Source organism: Pongo pygmaeus, chromosome 2 (assembly GCF_028885625.2).
Source record: "Pongo pygmaeus isolate AG05252 chromosome 2, NHGRI_mPonPyg2-v2.0_pri, whole genome shotgun sequence".
Classification (NCBI taxonomy): domain Eukaryota; kingdom Metazoa; phylum Chordata; class Mammalia; order Primates; family Hominidae; genus Pongo; species Pongo pygmaeus.
Window position 1 is genome coordinate 151,145,136 of NC_085930.1, and position 19,241 is coordinate 151,164,376.

Sequence of the window (19,241 nt, forward strand, 5' to 3'; positions counted from 1 at the left end):
CATATTCAAATTTAGACAGCCCCTTCAAAGCAGTCAAAATGTTTAAAAGATTTTTGAAACATCTTTTCAGGATCTTTCTGCAGAGCCTGAGACTCTGTTTTTCAAGCTTTATCAATTAAAAGTAATTTGATTTTTGAAAAAACAAACTCCTCCAAAATTAAGTGTACCTAATGAAGTGAGTAAATAAGATGAATAATACTGCTTAAATTAAAAACAAAGCATAGACTGGGTACAGTGGCTTATGTTTGTTATACTAACACTTGGGAAGGCTGAGCAGGAGAATGGCTTGAGCCTAGGAGTTCGAGACTAGCCTGGGCAACATGACGAAACCCCATATCTACAAAAAATTTAAAAAATTAGCTGGGCATGGTGACATGCACCTGTAGTCCCAGCTACTCAGGAGGCTGAGGTGAGCAAATTGCTTGAGCCTAAGAGGCAGAGGTTGCAGTGAGCTGAGATCACACCACTGTATTCCAACCTGGGCAACAGAATGAGACCCTGTTTCCAAAAAAAAAAAAGAAAAGAAAAGAAAAATCAAATTGTGAAAAAATAAAGATTATAGTCATACTAAAACAATAGGAGCATTTGAAAAATCAAAACATTAGGGTGAATGTGAATCATGAATCAGAACTTTTTTTAATCACTGAAATTTTTTTGCCATCAGTACAAATGAGTTTAGTTTTACTCTTCTGTATTTCCATTTATTTTTTTCTTCACAAATAAGATTCACGTAGATTTTGTGAAATACATTTTTTATCTTAATTTGAAGTTTTTAACAACTAAATTTTAAAATCATAGTCATATAAAACTGAAGTTTACCATATCATCAAACCCTGCAATATAGGCCCAATGTCCAGGAAATGGCTCATGGCTAGCATGGTTAGCATGGGTACCCAGAATTGATGGAAGTGTAGGTATCATGACTGACTGTAGAGGAATGAGGATTTCACTAAATGTTGCTTCTTCTACCAGCTTTTTAAGCATTTTAAAATGAGTGCTCATGCTTAATGTGGAACTACTTCCATCAACCTGAAAAAATAAATAGTGCATTTTAATTTCTGTTTACCTTAAATTCAACTATAACAAAAATTTCACTTTTACAATATTTTGATTACAAAGGTTCAGCAGTCTGTGGTTTTCTAAGTATTTCCTAATCATCCCATTTTAACCTCTGTCATTTACCTCATTAATAATAGTACCTACATCATAGTATTGTTTAATGATTAAAGGAGAGAGTAGAGGCCTATAATCTATTATCAGATATTAGAAAATCCAAAGAGCTCTGTAAATTAAACTGTCACTGAAGAAACAGTTATGTATTTGATTATGGGATACTCCAACAGGTTACCCTCAGTGGAAATATCAAATATTAAATATGCACTAAAATCTTAAAAATCCTAAATTTCTAAGTGTAGCTTGCCACAAAGGTTTCAGATAAAGAACTGGAAACCTGTACATGTAAAGCACTTACAACAGTGTTAGTGTTTTAATAAATGTTGGCCACCATAACACTGTTTTTGATAATGTCAAGTGCATCAGAGGTCAAATGGGATTAATGGAGATAATAAATGCAGATTACCCTTTTGAGATGTTTATTGATAAAGGAAAGGTGAGAAATAGTCTGTATCTTTTCATCTATAAACACTGATGGACTCTGAATATTTGTCAAGTGAGGTCTAGCTATGTACCTTATTAAAGAGCTTCTCTCTTCCTCCTTATAAGCACCCCCACCTCCCACTTTTATCTTTCCTATACATCCTTGGGGGTTTTTCTCTAATACTTTAGGTAGAATTATGGGGTTACTCCCGTAACCATGTTCCTACTTTAGTCACAAATCTACTGAAAAAAGTACTTATTACTCTAGATAACCATCTGCTTAGTTCCCTAAAAGACTATAAGCACCTCAGGCATGAGAACAGATTTTATTCATCTTGTTTCCCTTAGCATAGTGCTTGTCCCCTCATAGGCACTGAAATGTATACTAAAAGAATGAAAAGCAAAACCCCAACCCTCTTCCCAATCATAAGTGTAGTTTAATAATGTATATGAATTTTGAAAGTTTAAAGATATGATATAATCATAGAGACTACCATAAGTAACTTAGAATATTTTACATACTTACATTTCATATTCTCTACTAAAAATTACTGAGAAACATGGATATCTACTCTCGGAAAATTCTTAATTTACATTAAGAAGAACTTTTAGAAATATTAGAGGGTATTTGGAAGTAAGATGTATTAGAAATATTAAAAACTGCTTTATTAAGATAAATCATACATAATTAAAATATATAATACATTTTGATATATGTGTACACCTATATGTTAGAATTTTAATTTAATTAATCAAATGAGAAAATCCGCTCAAATTATATACATATATATATATAATTACCCAACATCAGTTTATAAGCACTAAGATTATGATAGTACCGGTTTATTGCACAATTCTAGAAGCTTATCTGTTAGGCGAGTTGCATCTCCAACAAACTTCTCTAAGGATTTTTTCATATGAATGGCTTTATTGAGGATTTCCTTGCATCTGTTCACACGCATGGGATAAGATGACTGTCATAAAAAAGAGTTAAATGCTATTTTATACAGGATTTTTAAAAGATAAATTTTTTGCTTGACAAAAAACTTAAAAAGTATTCATGATGAGAGTTTATATGATACAAATTTCCTGAAAATTTATTTGGCAATGCTATCAAGAGCCATACAAATATTGCCACCCTATAACTTTGTGAATTATAAAGTTATAGGGATCTGCCCTGAAGAAATAATTCCAAATGAGAATAAACATAGACATATCTAGATGTGTTACAATTGCAAGAAAAATAGAAATAACCTTAATGATTAACTAAACAGTTAAATAAGTTATTGAAGGCTATTTTTTAGAATTTTATATATTAAAATTATATCTTCAAATTATATTTAATAACATGGAAACAATAAAGTGAAAAATATGAAATTGTATGGCAACATAATTAAATTTAGTGTTAAAATATGCTAGAAAATATACAAATAAAATTACATCAAAACATTAATGAATGGCCCAAGGTGTGAATTTTAATTTTTGTTTTATGTCTCTGTATTGTCTAAATTCTCTAAATATTTACTTATTACATATATTGACCAACATGTGAATTCCCATTAATGATGCAATAATGGTTTTTTAGTATTAATAGTTCAGGTACTGGAAGGGCATGATAGCTCATGCCTGTAATTCCAGCACTTTGGGAGGCCAAAGCAGAAAGATCACTTGAGCCCAAGAGTTTCAGCCCAGCCTGAGCAACACAGCAAGATCCCATCTATACAAAAAGAATTTAAAAATTAACTGTACATGGTGACACACCCCTATCATCCTAGCTACTGGGAAGCTGAGGCAAGAGGATCACTTGAACCCAGGACTTTGAGGCTGCACTGAGCTATGATCCCACCACTGCATTCCAGCCTGGGCAACAGAGAAAGACCCTGTTTTTTAAGGGAAAAAAAATAAAAATTCAGGTAGTTTGGATTAAAATATTTGTGAAAACATAGGTAACCATTTTGCATCAAGCATTAACTGTTTACTAGACTTCATAAAGAAAACACATGCTGAATTATTTGATCTTAAACATACTAGTTACTTCATTTCATATGGTAAATATATCCAAATATTAAGATATAATGCTATAAATTTCTCTCTTTAAAAAAAATTTAAATTACTAATCTAATATAGGAGAGTAGCCCTGGAACTTGTATCTACATATTAGTATTACATAATCAAGTTCATATAAAATGGTAAAAGATCTTTTCATATAAAAAGGTAAAAGACCCTTTTACCTTTGACACAGCTGTCATCATCCACATTGCTTGTTGAGGATAGGCTAGAAATACTTTGGCTATTATTTCCATCAAGACAACAAAAACTTCATCATGGGAATGACAAATTCGAGAGATCAATTGTGAAAAAGCAGTCAAAAATTGATATGGAGCTAAATAGTTTGTATGCTCTGTGATAACCTTGTTTATTTTACCCAAATCATTCCTCATTTGTACACGATCGGAGCGGCCAGCTGGGGGAAGAAATAATTTTAAAAAACAGTAAAGGAAAGAGAAAAATCAGTATATCAGTTCATTTCACAGAAGAAAAATTTTGTTTTAAAAATAGCTTTAAAGTATGTTATTCCCATGCCCAAGGTTAGATCACTTGCCAATTTGTGAAAAGATAGTTGTCTCTGTCCAACTAGAAAAAATATTTAGAGCCATTCAAAAACCCAAGGGACATTAATTTTCACTATCCATTTTAATTTTTAGGGTAAATTATTTGGCTAAAACTAACACATTTTAATATGTGTTAGGTTCATCAAGAAATAATCAGATTTGTATTTGTGGCCCTGAATTAAAACTACTTTAAAAGTCTATGATTTGTCTTTCCTTTTTAACATTTAGTATCTTACTCACACTTACATAATATCTTAATTATCAAATTCATTCCAAGCTTTTAGGAAATTAGACTGTCCAGCCAAATCTGACTCTATACCAAAGTTATAATTCCTAGTCCTTTGAAATTTTTACGTGAAGAGTTATACCTTTTTCCCATTCATATGCCTTTGTACCATAATCAAGCCATAGAGTTAACATTCGTGGCATTGACTGATATATGAACTGATTTCCATATTGTAGAGATCTGCAATTATATAGACAAGAAACACCATTAGCATAGCTGTCTTTTTTATATTATACGAATTAAAATTTAAAGATTCAAACTACCACATACGGTTTTCAAAAAAATTATGGTATCCATATTTCTTCCTAGAAGTTATTTTTGACTCCTCTGTCTCCTTTTTAGCTCACTTAGCTCTATATTCCCTGTACCAAAAACATGTACATACTGTATGTTTCCACTTACAGTATACAGAATTTGTACATTATACAAATTCTGCTCTAATCAAAGTCTATCAATACTTCTTTCAATTTTTCCTTAGGATCTCTGTGCCTTCATTTGCATTCTTTGGCCATAAGCCTAGGTTAGGTCCAATCATTCCATTTCTGGGAAATTATAATAACTTGGTCACCCTAAATCCATATTTCTACCCTTCAATAAATTCCAGACTAACATTCCTGAAATTCTGGCTTTATCATGCTCTCCCCTTATTAAAAAACAGGAATCATTACCTACATATTAAAACTATATAAATGATTCTGCCTGGGATTCAAATATTCAGAATATTTTATCTCCATAATTTTCCAATCTTAGCATCTTGCCACTCACCAGTATACATCTTCCAACAGGTCTAGTTTCCGCACCATGCTACAAACCAACCACTCAACGCTGTTTCTGGTAAAATTTGTGAAAAGTTAAAGTTCTCTCCTTCTTGAATTTTTTGGGGGCCTGGACATCAGTTTATTTTCAAAAGAAATTTTATTGTGGTAAAACATACATAACATAAAATGTACCATCACAACCATTTTTAAGTATACAGTTCAGTGTTATATTAATATGGTTGTACATTCACGTTGTTGCGTAATCATCACCACCATTCCCCCTCCAGAACTTTTTTCATCTTCCCAAATTGGAACCTCGTACCTATTAAACAGTAACTTCCCATCTCCTTCCCCACCTAGTCTCTGGCAACCACCATTCTACTTTCTGTCTTCATGAATTTGACCATTGAAGGTACCTCATATAAGTGGAAACATACAGTATTTGTCCTTTTTGTGACTGGCTTATTTCACTTAGCATAATGTCCTCGAGGTTCATCCATGTTGTACCATATGTCAGAATTTCCTTCCTTTTTAAAGCAGAATAATATTCCATTGTGTCTACATCACATTTTGCTGATCAATTAATCTCCCAATGAACTCTTGCACTGCTTTCATGTTTTAGCTATTGTGAATAATGTTGCTATGAACATGAATGTACAGATATCTTTTTGAGACCCATAGAGACAGTTTAATGACATAGAATTGCATTTACCATTCTACAACTACAGAAGAAGTGGGGACTTTCTTTTCCCCTTCTTATTTTGTAAAGATTAATTTAACCAGAAATTAGGAGAGCTAGCAGGTTTTTTTTAAAGGTGCACAACATGATGTTTTTGTTTTTAAACATTTCATTTATTTAAATTGACAAATAAAAATTGTGTATATTTATTGTGCACATGTTTTGAAACATGTATACATTGTGGAAGAGCTAAACCAAGCTAACTCACGCATGCTAATTATTTGACATATTTATTTTGTTGTGGAATAAAATCTATTCTCAGCAATTTTCAATACAAAACATTTGTTAACTATAGTGACCATGTTGTAGAGTAGATCTCTTTAATTTATTCCTTCTATTTAACTGAAGTTTTATGTCCTTTGACCAACATCTCCCCAACTCCTCATTACCCCAACCCCTGGTAATCACCATTCTACTCTCTAGTTCTATGAGTTCAACATTTTTAGATTCTACATATAAGTAAGATAATTCAGTATTAATCTTTCTGTGCCAGGCTTACTTCACATAGAATAATCTCCAGGTTCATCCATGTTCTCACAAATAACAGGATTCCTTCTTTTTTAAGGCTGAATACTATTCCATTGTGTGTGTGTGTGTGTGTGTGTGTGTGTGTGTGTGTGTATAAGTATACATACATATGCCACATTTTCTTTATCCATTCCCATGTTGTGGACACTTAGTTTGATTCCATAGCTTGGCTGTTGTGAAGATGCTGCAATGAACATGGGAGTGCAGACATCTCTTCAACATATTGATTTAATTTCCTTTAGATATATACCCCATAGTGGGATTGCTAGATCATATGATATTTCTATTTTTAATTTTTAAGGAATCTCCGTGCTGTTTTCCATAATGCCTGTACTAATTTACCTTCCCACCAACAGTGTATAAGGGTTCCCTTTTCCCCATATCCTCTCCAATGCTTGTTATCTTTTGTCTTTTATATGATAGCCATTCAAACAAGTGTGAGGTGACATCTCATTGTGTTTTTAATTTGCATTTATCTGATGATTAACGATGCTGAACGTTTTTTATATACCTCTGTTGGTCATTTTTATGTCTTCTTTTGAACAATGTCTGCTCAGACTCTTTGCCCATTTTTTTTAATTGGGTAATTTGTTCCCTTTTTTCTATCTTTATTTTTATTTTTTCAGACAGGATCTGGCTTTGTTGCCTGAGCTGGAGTGCAGTGATATGATCCTGGCTCACTGCAACCTCCACCTCCCAGGCTCAAGTGACACCCCTGCCTCAGCCTCCTGAGCAGCTGGGACTGCAGGTGCATACCACCATCCCCGAATAATTTTTGTATTTTTTTTGTAGAGATGCGGGTTTCACCATGTTGCCCAGGCTGGTCTTGAACTCCTGGGCTCAAACGATCCATCTGCCTCAGCCTCTCAAAGTGCTGGGACTACATGCATGAGCCACCATGCCTGGCCAGGTGATTTGTTTTCTTACTATTAAGTTGTTTGAGTTCCTTACCTATTTTGGCTATTAACCCCCTATCAGATACGTGGTTTGCAAATACATTCTCCCACTCTATAGGTTGTCCTTTCACTCTGTTGATTGTTTCCTTGGCTATGCAGAAGTCTTTTGGTTTGTATAATATCATTTGTCTATATTTGCTTTTGTTGGCTGTGCTTTTTGGTTCATATACAAAAAAATTATTGCCCAAACCAATGCCATGAACCTTTTCCTCTATGTTTTCTTCTAGTAGTTTTACAGCTTCAGGTCTTTATTTTTTTTAAATTTTATTTTATTATTATTATACTTTAAGTTTTAGGGTACATGTGCACAATGTGCAGGTTAGTTACATATGTATACCTGTGCCATGCTGGTGTGCTGCACCATTTAACTCGTCATTTAGCATTAGGTATATCCCCTAAAGCTATCCCTCCCCCCTCCCCCCACCCCACAACAGTTCCCAGAATGTGATGTTCCCCTTCCTGTGTCCATGTGTTCTCATTGTTCAGTTCCCACCTATGAGTGAGAACATGCGGTGTTTGGTTTTTTGTCCTTGCGAAAGTTTACTGAGAATGATGATTTCCAATTTCATCCATGTCCCTACAAAGGACATGAACTCATCATTTTTTATGGCTGCATAGTATTCCATGGTGTATATGTGCCACATTTTCTTAATCCAGTCTATCATTGTTGGACATTTGGCTTGGTTCCAAGTCTTTGCTATTGTGAATAGTGCCACAATAAACATACATGTGCATCTGTCCTTATAGCAGCATGATTTATAGTCCTTTGGGTATATACCCAGTAATGGGACGGCTGGGTCAAATGGTATTTCTAGTTCTAGATCCCTGAGGAATCGCCACACTGACTTCCACAAGGATTGAACTAGTTGACAGTCCCACCAACAGTGTAAAAGTGTTCCTATTTCCCCACATCCTCTCCAGCACCTGTTGTTTCCTGACTTTTTAATGATTGCCATTCTAACTGGTGTGAGATGGCATCTCACTGTGGTTTTGATTTGCATTTCTCTGATGGCCAGTGATGGGGAGCATTTTTTCATGTGTTTTTTGGCTGCATAAATGTCTTCTTTTGAGAAGTGTTTGTTCATGTCCTTCGCCCACTTTTTGATGGGGTTGTTTGTTTTGTTCTTGTAAATTTGTTTGAGTTCATTGTAGATTCTGGATATTAGCCCTTTGTCAGATGAGTAGGTTGCGAAAATTTTCTCCCATTTTGTAGGTTGCCCGTTCACTCTGATGGTAGTTTCTTTTGCTGTGCAGAAGCTCTTTAGTTTAATTAGACCCCATTTGTCAATTTTGGCTTTTGTTGCCATTGCTTTTGGTGTTTTAGACATGAAGTCCTTGCCCATGCCTATGTACTGAATGGTACTGCCTAGGTTTTCTTCTAGGGTTTTTATGGTTTTAGGTCTAACGTTTAAGTCTTTAATCCATCTTGAATTAATTTTTGTATAAGGTGTAAGGAAGGGATCCAGTTTCAGCTTTCTACATATGGCTAGCCAGTTTTCCCAGCACCATTAATTAAATAGGGAATCCTTTCCCCATTGCTTGTTTTTGTCAGGTTTGTCAAAGATCAGATAGTTGTAGATATGCGATGTTATTTCTGAGGGCTGTGTTCTGTTCCATTGATCTATCTCTCTGTTTTGGTACCAGTACCATGCTGTTTTGGTTACTGTAGCCTTGTATATAGTTTGAAATCAGGTAGTGTGATGCCTCCAGCTTTGTTCTTTTGGATTAGGATTGACTTGGCGATGCAGGCTCTTTTTTGGTTCCATATGAACTTTAAAGTAGTTTTTTCCAATTCTGTGAAGAAAGTCATTAGTAGCTTGATGGGGATGGCATTGAATCTATAAATTACCTTGGGCAGTATGGCCATTTTCATGATATTCATTCTTCCTACCCATGAGCATGGAATGTTCTTCCATTTCTTTGTATCCTCTTTTATTTCATTGAGCAGTGGTTTGTAGTTCTCCTTGAAGAGGTCTTTCACGTCCCTTGTAAGGTGGATTTCTAGGTATTTTATTCTCTTTGAAGCAATTGTGAATGGGAGTTCACTCATGATTTGGCTCTCTGTTTCTCTGTTATTGGTGTATAAGAATGCTTGTGATTTTTGCACATTGATTTTGTATCCTGAGACTTTGCTGAACTTGCTTATCAGCTTAAAAAGATTTTGGGCTGAGACAATGGGTTTTCCAGATATAGAATCATGTCATCTGCAAACAGGGACAATTTGACTTCCTCTTTTCCTAATTGAATACCCTTTATTTCCTTCTCCTGCCTAATTGCCCTGGCCAGAACTTCCAACACTATGTTGAATAGGAGTGGTGAGAGAGGGCATCCCTGTCTTGTGCCAGTTTTCAAAGGGAATGCTTCCAGTTTTTGCCCATTCAGTATGATATTGGCTGTGGGTTTGTCATAGATAGCTCTTATTATTTTGAGATACGTCCCATCAATACCTAATTTATTGAGAGTTTTTAGCATGAAGGGTTGTTGAATTTTGTCAAAGGCCTTTTCTGCATCTATTGAGATAATCATGTGGTTTTTGTCTTTGGTTCTGTTTATATGCTGGATTACATTTATTGATTTGCGTATATTGAACCAGCCTTGCATCCCAGGGACGAAGCCCACTTGATCATGGTGGATAAGCTTTTTGATGTGCTGCTGGATTCGGTTTGCCAGTATTTTATTGAGGATTTTTGCATCAATGTTCATCAGGGATATTGGTCTAAAATTCTCTTTTTTTGTTGTGTCTCTGCCTGGCTTTGGTATCAGGATGATGCTGGCCTCATAAAATGAGTTAGGGAGGATTCCCTCTTTTTCTATTGGTTGGAATAGTTTCAGAAGGAATGGTACCAGTTCCTCCTTGTACCTCTGGTAGAATTTGGCTGTGAATCCATCTGGTCCTGGACTCTTTTTGGTTGGTAAGCTATTGATTACTGCCACAATTTCAGAGCCTGTTATTGGTCTATTCAGAGATTCAACTTCTTCCTGGTTTAGTCTTGGGAGGGTGTATGTGTCGAGGAATTTATCCATTTCTTCTAGATTTTCTAGTTTATTTGCGTAGAGGTGTTTGTAGTATTCTCTGATGGTAGTTTGTATTTCTGTGGGATCAGTGGTGGTATCCCCTTTATCATTTTTTATTGCGTCTATTTGATTCTTCTCTCTTTTCTTCTTTATTAGTCTTGCTAGCGGTCTATCAATTTTGTTGATCCTTTCAAAAAGCCAGCTCCTGGATTCATTAATTTTGTGAAGGGTTTTTTGTGTCTCTATTTCCTTCAGTTTTGCTCTGATTTTAGTTATTTCTTGCCTTCTGCTAGCTTTTGAATGTGTTTGCTCTTGCTTTTCTAGTTCTTTTAATTGTGATGTTAGGGTGTCAATTTTGGATCTTTCCTGCTTTCTCTTGTGGGCATTTAGTGCTATAAATTTCCCTCTACACACTGCTTTGAATGTGTCCCAGAGATTCTGGTATGTTGTGTCTTTGTTCTCGTTGGTTTCAAAGAACATCTTTATTTCTGCCTTCATTTCTTTATGTACCCAGTAAGTTTTTAAGCCATTTTGAGTTGATTTTTGTATATGGTGTAAGGTAAGAGTGTAATTCCATTTTATTGCATGTGGACATCCAGTTGTCCCAACACCATTTATCGAAGAGACTGTCCTTTCTGCATTGTGGGTTCTTGGCACCTTTGTCAAAGATCAATTGAGTGTAAATGCGTGGATTCATTTCTAGGGTCTCTGTTCCATTGGACTATGTAGCCATTTTAATACTAATGTCATACTGTTTTGATTACTATAGCTTTATGGTATATTTTGAAGTCAGGTAGTGTGATGCCTTCAGCTTTATTCTTTTTTTTTTTTAGAGACATAGTCTCACTCTGTCACCCAGGCTGGAGTGCAATGGCACAATCTCGGCTCATTGTAACCTCCATCTCCCGGGTGCCAGCAATTCTCCTGCCTCAGCCTCCTGAGTAGCTAGGATTACAGGCACATGCCACCATGCCCAGCTAATTTTCTGTATTTTAGTAGAGATGGGGTTTCACCGTGTTGCCCTGGCTGATCTTGAACTCCTGAGTTCAGGCAATCCACTCACCTCAGCCTCCCAAAGTGCTATGATTACAGGTGTGAGCCACCACGCCTGGCCAGTTTTGTTCTTGCTCAAGATTTCTTTGGTTATCTGAGGTCTTTTCTAGGTCCATACAAATTTTAGGATTTTTTTCTCTACTTCTGTGAAAAAAGTTATTGGATTTTTTTTTTTTTTTTTTTTTTTTTGAGACTCCCAGTCTGGAGTGCAGAGGCACGATCTCGGTTCACTGTAACCTCCGCCTCCTGGGTTCAAGCAATTCTTCTGCCTCAGCCTCCCTAGTAGCTGGTATTACAGACGTGTGCCACCATGCCTGGCTAATTTTTGTATTTTTAGTAGAGACCAGGTTTCACTATGTTGGCCAGGCTGGTCTCAAACTCCTGACCTGAAGTGATCCACCTGCCTCAGCTTCCCAAAGTGCTGGGATTATGGGTGTGAGCCACTATGCCCAGCCAGAATTTTTAAACAAAACAAAACAAAAGGAAAGAAAGGAAAAGCTATTGGAATTTTGATAGAAACTACATTGAATCTGTAGATCACTTTGGGCAGTATGAACATTTTAATAATATTAATTCTTCCAATACATAAATAGGATATCTTTCCATTTGTTTATGTCTTCAATTTCTTTTCATCAATGTTTTATAGTTTTCATTGTATGGGTCTTTTGCCTTATATTTATTCCCAAGTATTTTATTTTATTTTTTGTAGCTACTGTAAATGAGATTGTCTTCTTAATTTATCTGCGAGTACTCTGTTGTTAGTGTATAGAAATGCTACTTACTTTTGTATGTTGCCTTTATATCCTGCAACTTTATTGAATTCATTTATTTGTTCTAATAGTTTTTTATTGGAGTCTTAGGGTTTCAGTATATAAAATAATGTTGTCTGCAAACAGAAAAAAATTGATGACTTCTTTTCCAATTTGGATGCCTTTTATTTCTCTCTCTTCTCGAATTGCTATGGCTAGGATTCCTGGTACTATATTGAATATAAGTGGCAAGAGTGGGCATCTTTGTCTTAATCTTAGAGGTAAAGCTTTGAACTTTTCACCACTGAGTATGATGTTATCTTTGGGGTTATCATACATGGTCTTTACTGTGTTGAGGTACATTCCTTCTACACATAATTTAAAAAAAAAAAATTTTTTTTTAAAAAGCTTCTTTTATTTTAAAAAACAAAGGAATAAAAAACACAAAATTGGAAATAGTGGTTGCCTCCAGGGATAGAGGGGTGACATAAAGGTTAGACTAGATTAATGGATGTTCATTCTATTATTATGCTTTATAACTTATATACATGTCATGTTTTTTATATATATATATTTTAAATTATACTTTAAGTTCTAGAGTACATGTGCACAACGTGCAGGATTTTACGTATGTATACATGTGCCATGCTGGTGTGCTGCACCCATTAACTCGTCATTTAACATTAGGTATATCTCCTAATGCTATCCCTCCCCCCAGCCCCTCACCCCACAACAGGCCCCAGTGTGTGATGTTCCCCTTCCTGTATCCAAGTGTTCTCATTGTTCAATTCCCACCTATGAGTGAGAACATGCGGTGTTTGGTTTTTTGTCCTTGCAATAATTTCCTGAGAATGATGGTTTCCAGCTTCATCCATATCCCTACAAAGGACATGAACTCATCATTTTTTATGGCTGCATAGTATTCCATGGTGTATATATGCCACATTTTCTTAATCCAGTCTATGATTGTTGGACATTTGGGTTGGTTCCAAGTCTTTGCTATTGTGAATAGTGCCACAATAAACATACATGTGCATCTGTCTTTATAGCAGCATGATTTATAGTCCTTTGGGTATATACCCAGTAATGGGATGGCTGGGTCAAATGGTATTTCTAGTTCTAGATCCCTGAGGAATCGCCACACTGACTTCCACAATGGTTGAACTAGTTGACAGTCCCACCAACAGTGTAAAAGTGTTCCTATTTCTCCACATCCTCTCCAGCACCTGTTGTTTCCTGACTTTTTAATGATTGCCATTCTAACTGGTGTGAGATGGTATCTCATTGTGGTTTTGATTTGCATTTCTCTGATGGCCAGTGATGATGAGCATTTTTTCATGTGTCTGTTGGCTGCATAAATGTCTTCTTTTGAGAAGTGTCTGTTCATATCCTTTGCCCATTTTTTGATGGGGTTGGTTTTTTCTTGTAAATTTGTTTGAATTCTTTGTAGATTCTGGATATTAGCTCTTTGTCAGATGAGTAGATTGCAAAAATTTTCTCCCATTCTGTAGGTTGCCCGCTCACTCTGATGGTAGTTTCTTTTGCTGTGCAGAAGCTCTTTAGTTTAATTAGACCCCATTTGTCAATTTTGGCTTTTGTTGCCATTGCTTTTGGTGTTTTAGACATGAAGTCCTTGCCCATGCCTATGTCCTGAATGGTATTGCCTAGGTTTTCTTCTAGGGTTTTTATGGTTTTAAGTCTGACATTTAAGTCTTTAATCCATCTTGAATTAATTTTTGTATAAGGTGTAAGGAAGGGATCCAGTTTCAGCTTTCTACATATGGCTAGCCAGTTTTCCCAGCACCATTTGTTAAATAGGGAATCCTTTCCCCATTGCTTGTTTTTCTAAGGGTGGTCAAAGATCAGATAGTTGTACATGTGTGGCATTATTTCTGAGGGCTCTGTTCTGTTCCATTGGTCTATGTCTCTGTTTTGGTACCGGTACCATGCTGTTTTGGTTACCATAGCCTTGGAGTATAGTTTGAAGTCAGGTAGCATGATGCCTCCAGCTTTGTTCTTTTGGCTTAGGATTGACTTGGCAATGCGGGCTCTTTTTTGGTTCCATATGAACTTTAAAGTAGTTTTTTCCAATTCTGTGAAGAAAGTCGTTGGTAGCTTGATGGGGATAGCACTGAATCTATAAATTCCCTTGGGCAATATGGCCATTTTCACAATATTGTTTCTTCCTATCCATGAGCATGGGATGTTCTTCCATTTCTTTATATCCTCTTTTATTTCCTTGAGCAATGGTTTGTAGTTCTCCTTGAAGAGGTCCTTCACATCCCTTGTAAGTTGGATTCCTAGGTATTTTATTCTCTTTGAAGCAATTGTGAATGGGAATTCAGTCATGATTTGGCTCTCTGTTTGTCTGTTATTGGTGTATAAGAATGCTTGTGATTTTTGTACATTGATTTTGTATCCTGAGACTTTGCTGAACTTGCTTATCAGCTTAAGGAGATTGTGGGCTGAGACAATGGGGTTTTCTAGATATACAATCATGTCATCTGTAAATAGGGACAATTTGACTTCCTCTTTTCCTAATTGAATACCCTTTATTTCTTTCTCCTGCTTGATTGCCCTGGCCAGAACTTCCAACACTATGTTGAATAGGAGTGGTGAGAGAGGGCATCCCTGTCTTGTGCCAGTTTTCAAAGGGAATGCTTCCAGTTTTTGCCCATTCAGTATGATATTGGCTGTGGGTCTGTCATAAATAGCTCTTATTATTTTTAGATATGTCCCATCAATACTTAATTTATTGAGAGTTTTTAGCATGAAGGGCTGTTGAATTTTGTCAAAGGCCTTTTCTGCATCTATTGAGATAATCATGTGGTTTTTGTCTTTGGTTCTGTTTATATGCTGGATTACATTTATTGATTTGTGTATGTTGAACCAGCCTTACATCCCAGGGATGAAGCCCACTTGATCATGGTGGATAAGCTTTTTGATGTGCTGCTGGATTCGGTTTGCCAGTATTTTATTGAGGATTTTTGCATCAATGTTCATCAGGGATATTGGTCTAAAATTCTCTTTTTTTGTTGTGTCTCTGCCAGTCTTTGGTATCAGGATGATGCTGGCCTCATAAAATGAGTTAGGGAGGATTCCCTCTTTTTCTTTTGATTGAAATAGTTTCAGAAGGAATGGTACCAGCTCCTCCTTGTACCTCTGGTAGAATTCGGCTGTGAATCCATCTGGTCCTGGACTTTTTTTGGTTGGTAAGCTATTAATTATTGCCTCAATTCCAGAGCCTGTTATTGGTCCATTAAGAGATTCAACTTCTTCCTGGTTTAGTCTTGGGAGGGTGTATGTGTCCACAAATTTATCCATTTCTTCTAGATTTTCTGGTTTACTTGCGTAGAGGTGTTTATAGTATTCTCTGATGGTAGTTTGTATTTCTGTGGGATCGGTGGTGATATCCCCTTTATAATTTTTTATTGCGTCTATTTGATTCTTCTCTCTTTTCTTCCTTATTAGTCTTGCTAGCGGTCTATCAATTTTGTTGATCTTTTCCAAAAACCAGCTCCTGGATTCATTGATTTTGTGAAGGGTTTTTTGTGTCTCCATCTCCTTCAGTTCTGCTCTGATCTTAGTTATTTCTTGCCTTCTGCCAGCTTTTGAATGTGTTTGCTCTTGCTTCTCTAGTTCTTTTAATTGTGACGTTAGGGTGTCAACTTTAGATCTTTCCTGCTTTCTCTTGTAGGCATTTAGTGCTATAAATTTCCCTCTACAGACTGCTTGAAATGTGTCCCACAGATTCTGGTATGTTGTGTCTTTGTTCTCATTCGTTTCAAAGAACATCTTTCTTTATTTCTGCCTTCATTTTGTTATGTACCCAGCAGTCATTCAGGAGCAGGTTGTTCAGTTCCCATGTAGTTGAGCAGTTTTGAGTGAGTTTCTTAATCCTGAGTTCTAGTTTGATTGCACTGTGGTCTGAGAGACAGTTTGTTATAATTTCTGTTCTTTTACATTTGCTGAGGAGTGCTTTACTTCCAACTATGTGGTCAGTTTTGGAATAGGTGCGATGTGGTGCTGAGAAGAATGTATATTCTGTTGATCTGGGGTGGAGAGTTCTGTAGATGTCTATTAGGTCTGCTTGCGGCAGAGGTGAATTCAATTCCTGGATATTGTTGTTAACCTTCTGTCTCATTGATCTGTCTAATGTTGACAGTGGGGTGTTAAAGTCTCTCATTATTATTGTGTGAGAGTCTAAGTCTCTTTGTGGGTCTCTTGGACTTGCTTTATGAATCTGGGTGCTCCTGTATTGGGTGCATATGTATTTAGGATAGTTAGCTCTTCTTGTTGAATTGATCCCTTTACCATTATGTAATGGCCTTCTTTATCTCTTTTGATCTTTGTCCGTTTAAAGTCTGTTTTATCAGAGACTAGGATTTCAACCCCTGCCTTTTTTTGTTTTCCATTTGCTTGGTAGATCTTCCTCCATCTCTTTATTCTGAGCCTATGTGTGTCTCTGCACATGAGATGGGTCTCCTGAATATGGCACACTGATGGGTCTTGACTCTATCCAATTTGCCAGTCTGTGTCTTTTAATTGGAGCATTTAGCCCATTTACATTTAAGGTTAATATTGTTATGTGTGAATTTGATCCTGTCAGTATGATGTTAGCTGGTTATTTTGCTCGTTAGTTGATGCAGTTTCTTCCTAGCATCGATGGTCTTTACAATTTGGCATGTTTTTGCAGTGGCTGGTACCAATTGTTCCTTTCCATGTTTAGTGCTTCCTTCAGGAGCTCTTTTAGGACAGGCCTGGTGGTGACAAAATCTCTCAGCATTTGCTTGTCTGTAAAGGATTTTATTTCTCCTTCACTTTCGAAGCTTAGTTTGGCTGGATATGAAATTCTGGGTTGAAAATTCTTTTCCTTAAGAATGTTGAATATTGGCCCCCACTCTCTTCTGGCTTGTAGAGTTTCTGCCGAGAGATCAGCTGTTAGTCTGATGGGCTTCCTTTTGTAGGTAACCCAACCTTTCTCTCTGGCTGCTCTCAACATTTGTTCCTTCATTTCAACTTTGGTGAATCTGACAATTACGTGTCTCGGAGTTGCTCTTCTCGAGGAGTATCTTTGTGGCGTTCTCTGTATTTCCTGAATTTGAATGTTGGCCTGCCTTGCTAGGTTGGGGAAGTTCTCCTATATAATATCCTGCAGAGTGTTTTCCAACTTGGTTCCATTTCCCCGTCACTTTCAGGTATACCAATCAGACGTAGATTTGGTCTTTTCACATAGTCCCATATTTCTTGGAGCCTTTGTTTCTTTCTTTTTATTCTTTTTTCTCTAAACTTCTCTTCTCGCTTCATTTCATTCATTTGATCTTCAATCACTGATACCCTTTCTTCCAGTTGATCGAATTGGCTACTGAAGCTTGTGCATTCGTCACGTAATTCCTGTGCTGTGGTTTTCAGCTTCATCAGGTCCTTTAAGGATTTCTCTGCATTGGTTATTCTAGTTAGACATTCGTCTAATCTTTTTTCAAGTTTTTTAACTTCTTTGCCATGGGTTCAAACTTCCTTCTTTAGCTTGGAGAAGTTTGATCATCTGAAGCCTTCTTCTCTCAACTCGTCAAAGTCATTCTGCGTCCAGCTTTGTTCCGTTGCTGGTGAGGAGCTGCATTCCTTTGGAGGAGGAGAGGGCCTCTGATTTTTAGAATTTTCAGTTTTTCTGTTCTGTTTTTTCCTCATCTTTGTGGTTTTATCTACCTTTGGTCTTTGATGATAGTGACGTACAGATGCGGTTTTGGTGTGGATGCCCTTTCTGTTTGTTAGTTTTCCTTTTAACAGTCAGGACCCTCAGCTACAGGTCTGTTGGAGTTTGCTGGAGGTCCACTCCAGACCCTGTTTGCCTGGGTATCAGCAGCGGAGGCTGCAGAACAGCAAATATTGCTGAACAGCAAATGTTGCTGTCTGATTGTTCCTCTGGAGGTTTCGTCTCAGAAGGGTACCCGGCTGTGTGAGGTGTCAGTCTGCCCCTACTGGGGGGTGCCTCCCAGTTAGGCTACTCAAGGGTCAGGGACCCACTTGAGGAGGCAGTCTGTCAGTTCTCAGATCTCAAACTCTGTGCTGGGAGAACCACTACTCTCTTCAAAGCTGTCAGACAGGGACATTTAAGTCTGCAGAGGTTTCTGCTGCCTTTTGTTCAGCTATGCCCTGCCCCCAGAGGTGGAGTCTACAGAGGCAGGCAGGCCTCCTTGAGCTGCAGTGGGCTCCACCCAGTTCGAGCTTCCCGGCCGCTTTGTTTACCTACTCAAGCCTCAGCAATGGCGGGCGCCCCTCCCCCAGCCTTGCTGCCACCTTGCAGTTCGATCTCAGACTGCTGTGCTAGCAATGAGAGAGGCTCCGTGGGCATGGGACCTTCAGAGCCGGGCACGGGATATAATCTCCTGATGTGCTGTTTGCTAAGACCATTGGAAAAGCGCAGTATTAGGGTGGGAGTGACCTGATTTTCCAGGTGCTGTCTGTCACAGCTTTGCTTGGCTATGAAAGGGAATTCCCTGACCCCTTGCGCTTCCCAGGTGAGGCAATGCCTTGCTCTGCTTCGGCTCATGCTCGGTGCGCTGCATCCACTGTCGTGCACCCACTGTCCGACAAGCCCCAGTGAGATGAATCCGGTACCTCAGTTGGAAATGCAGAAATCACCCATCTTCTGTGCTGCTCATGCTGGGAGCTGTAGACTGGAGCTGTTCCTATTCGGCCATCTTGGAACCGCCCCTCTGAAATTTTTTAGTCATAAAAGGATGTTGAATTTTGTTAAGTGCTTTCTCTGCATCTATTGAGATGAGATGATCATATGGTTTTTGTCCTTCATTCTATTAATGTGGTATATCAAATATATATATTTGGATATGTTGAACCATCCTTGCACTCTGGAGTAAATTCCACTTGGTCATGGTGGATGATCCTTTTAATGTGCTGTTGAATTTGGATTACTAGTATACCTTCTTCG

General features: G+C 37.2%; 1 protein-coding gene across 6 annotated transcripts in view; it reads right to left on the reverse strand.

Moving 5' to 3' along the window:
• ATR (ATR serine/threonine kinase) overlaps positions 1-19,241 on the reverse strand; it is a 133,752-nt gene that overhangs the window by 15,930 nt on the left and 98,581 nt on the right. For 5 of the 6 annotated variants that reach the window (XR_008501553.2, XM_054481294.2, XM_063662268.1 and 2 more), the window contains exons 37-40: positions 4,577-4,674; positions 3,828-4,060; positions 2,436-2,570; positions 820-1,029 (exon numbers count right to left, since the gene is read on the reverse strand). Coding sequence is in view for 5 of the 6 variants with exons in the window: in XM_054481294.2 (XP_054337269.1) it covers positions 820-1,029; positions 2,436-2,570; positions 3,828-4,060; positions 4,577-4,674 (676 nt within the window). In the remaining variant the exon portion in view is untranslated. The remainder of the gene's footprint in view (positions 1-819; positions 1,030-2,435; positions 2,571-3,827; positions 4,061-4,576; positions 4,675-19,241) is intronic. The other variant, XM_063662269.1, reaches the window with a different exon arrangement.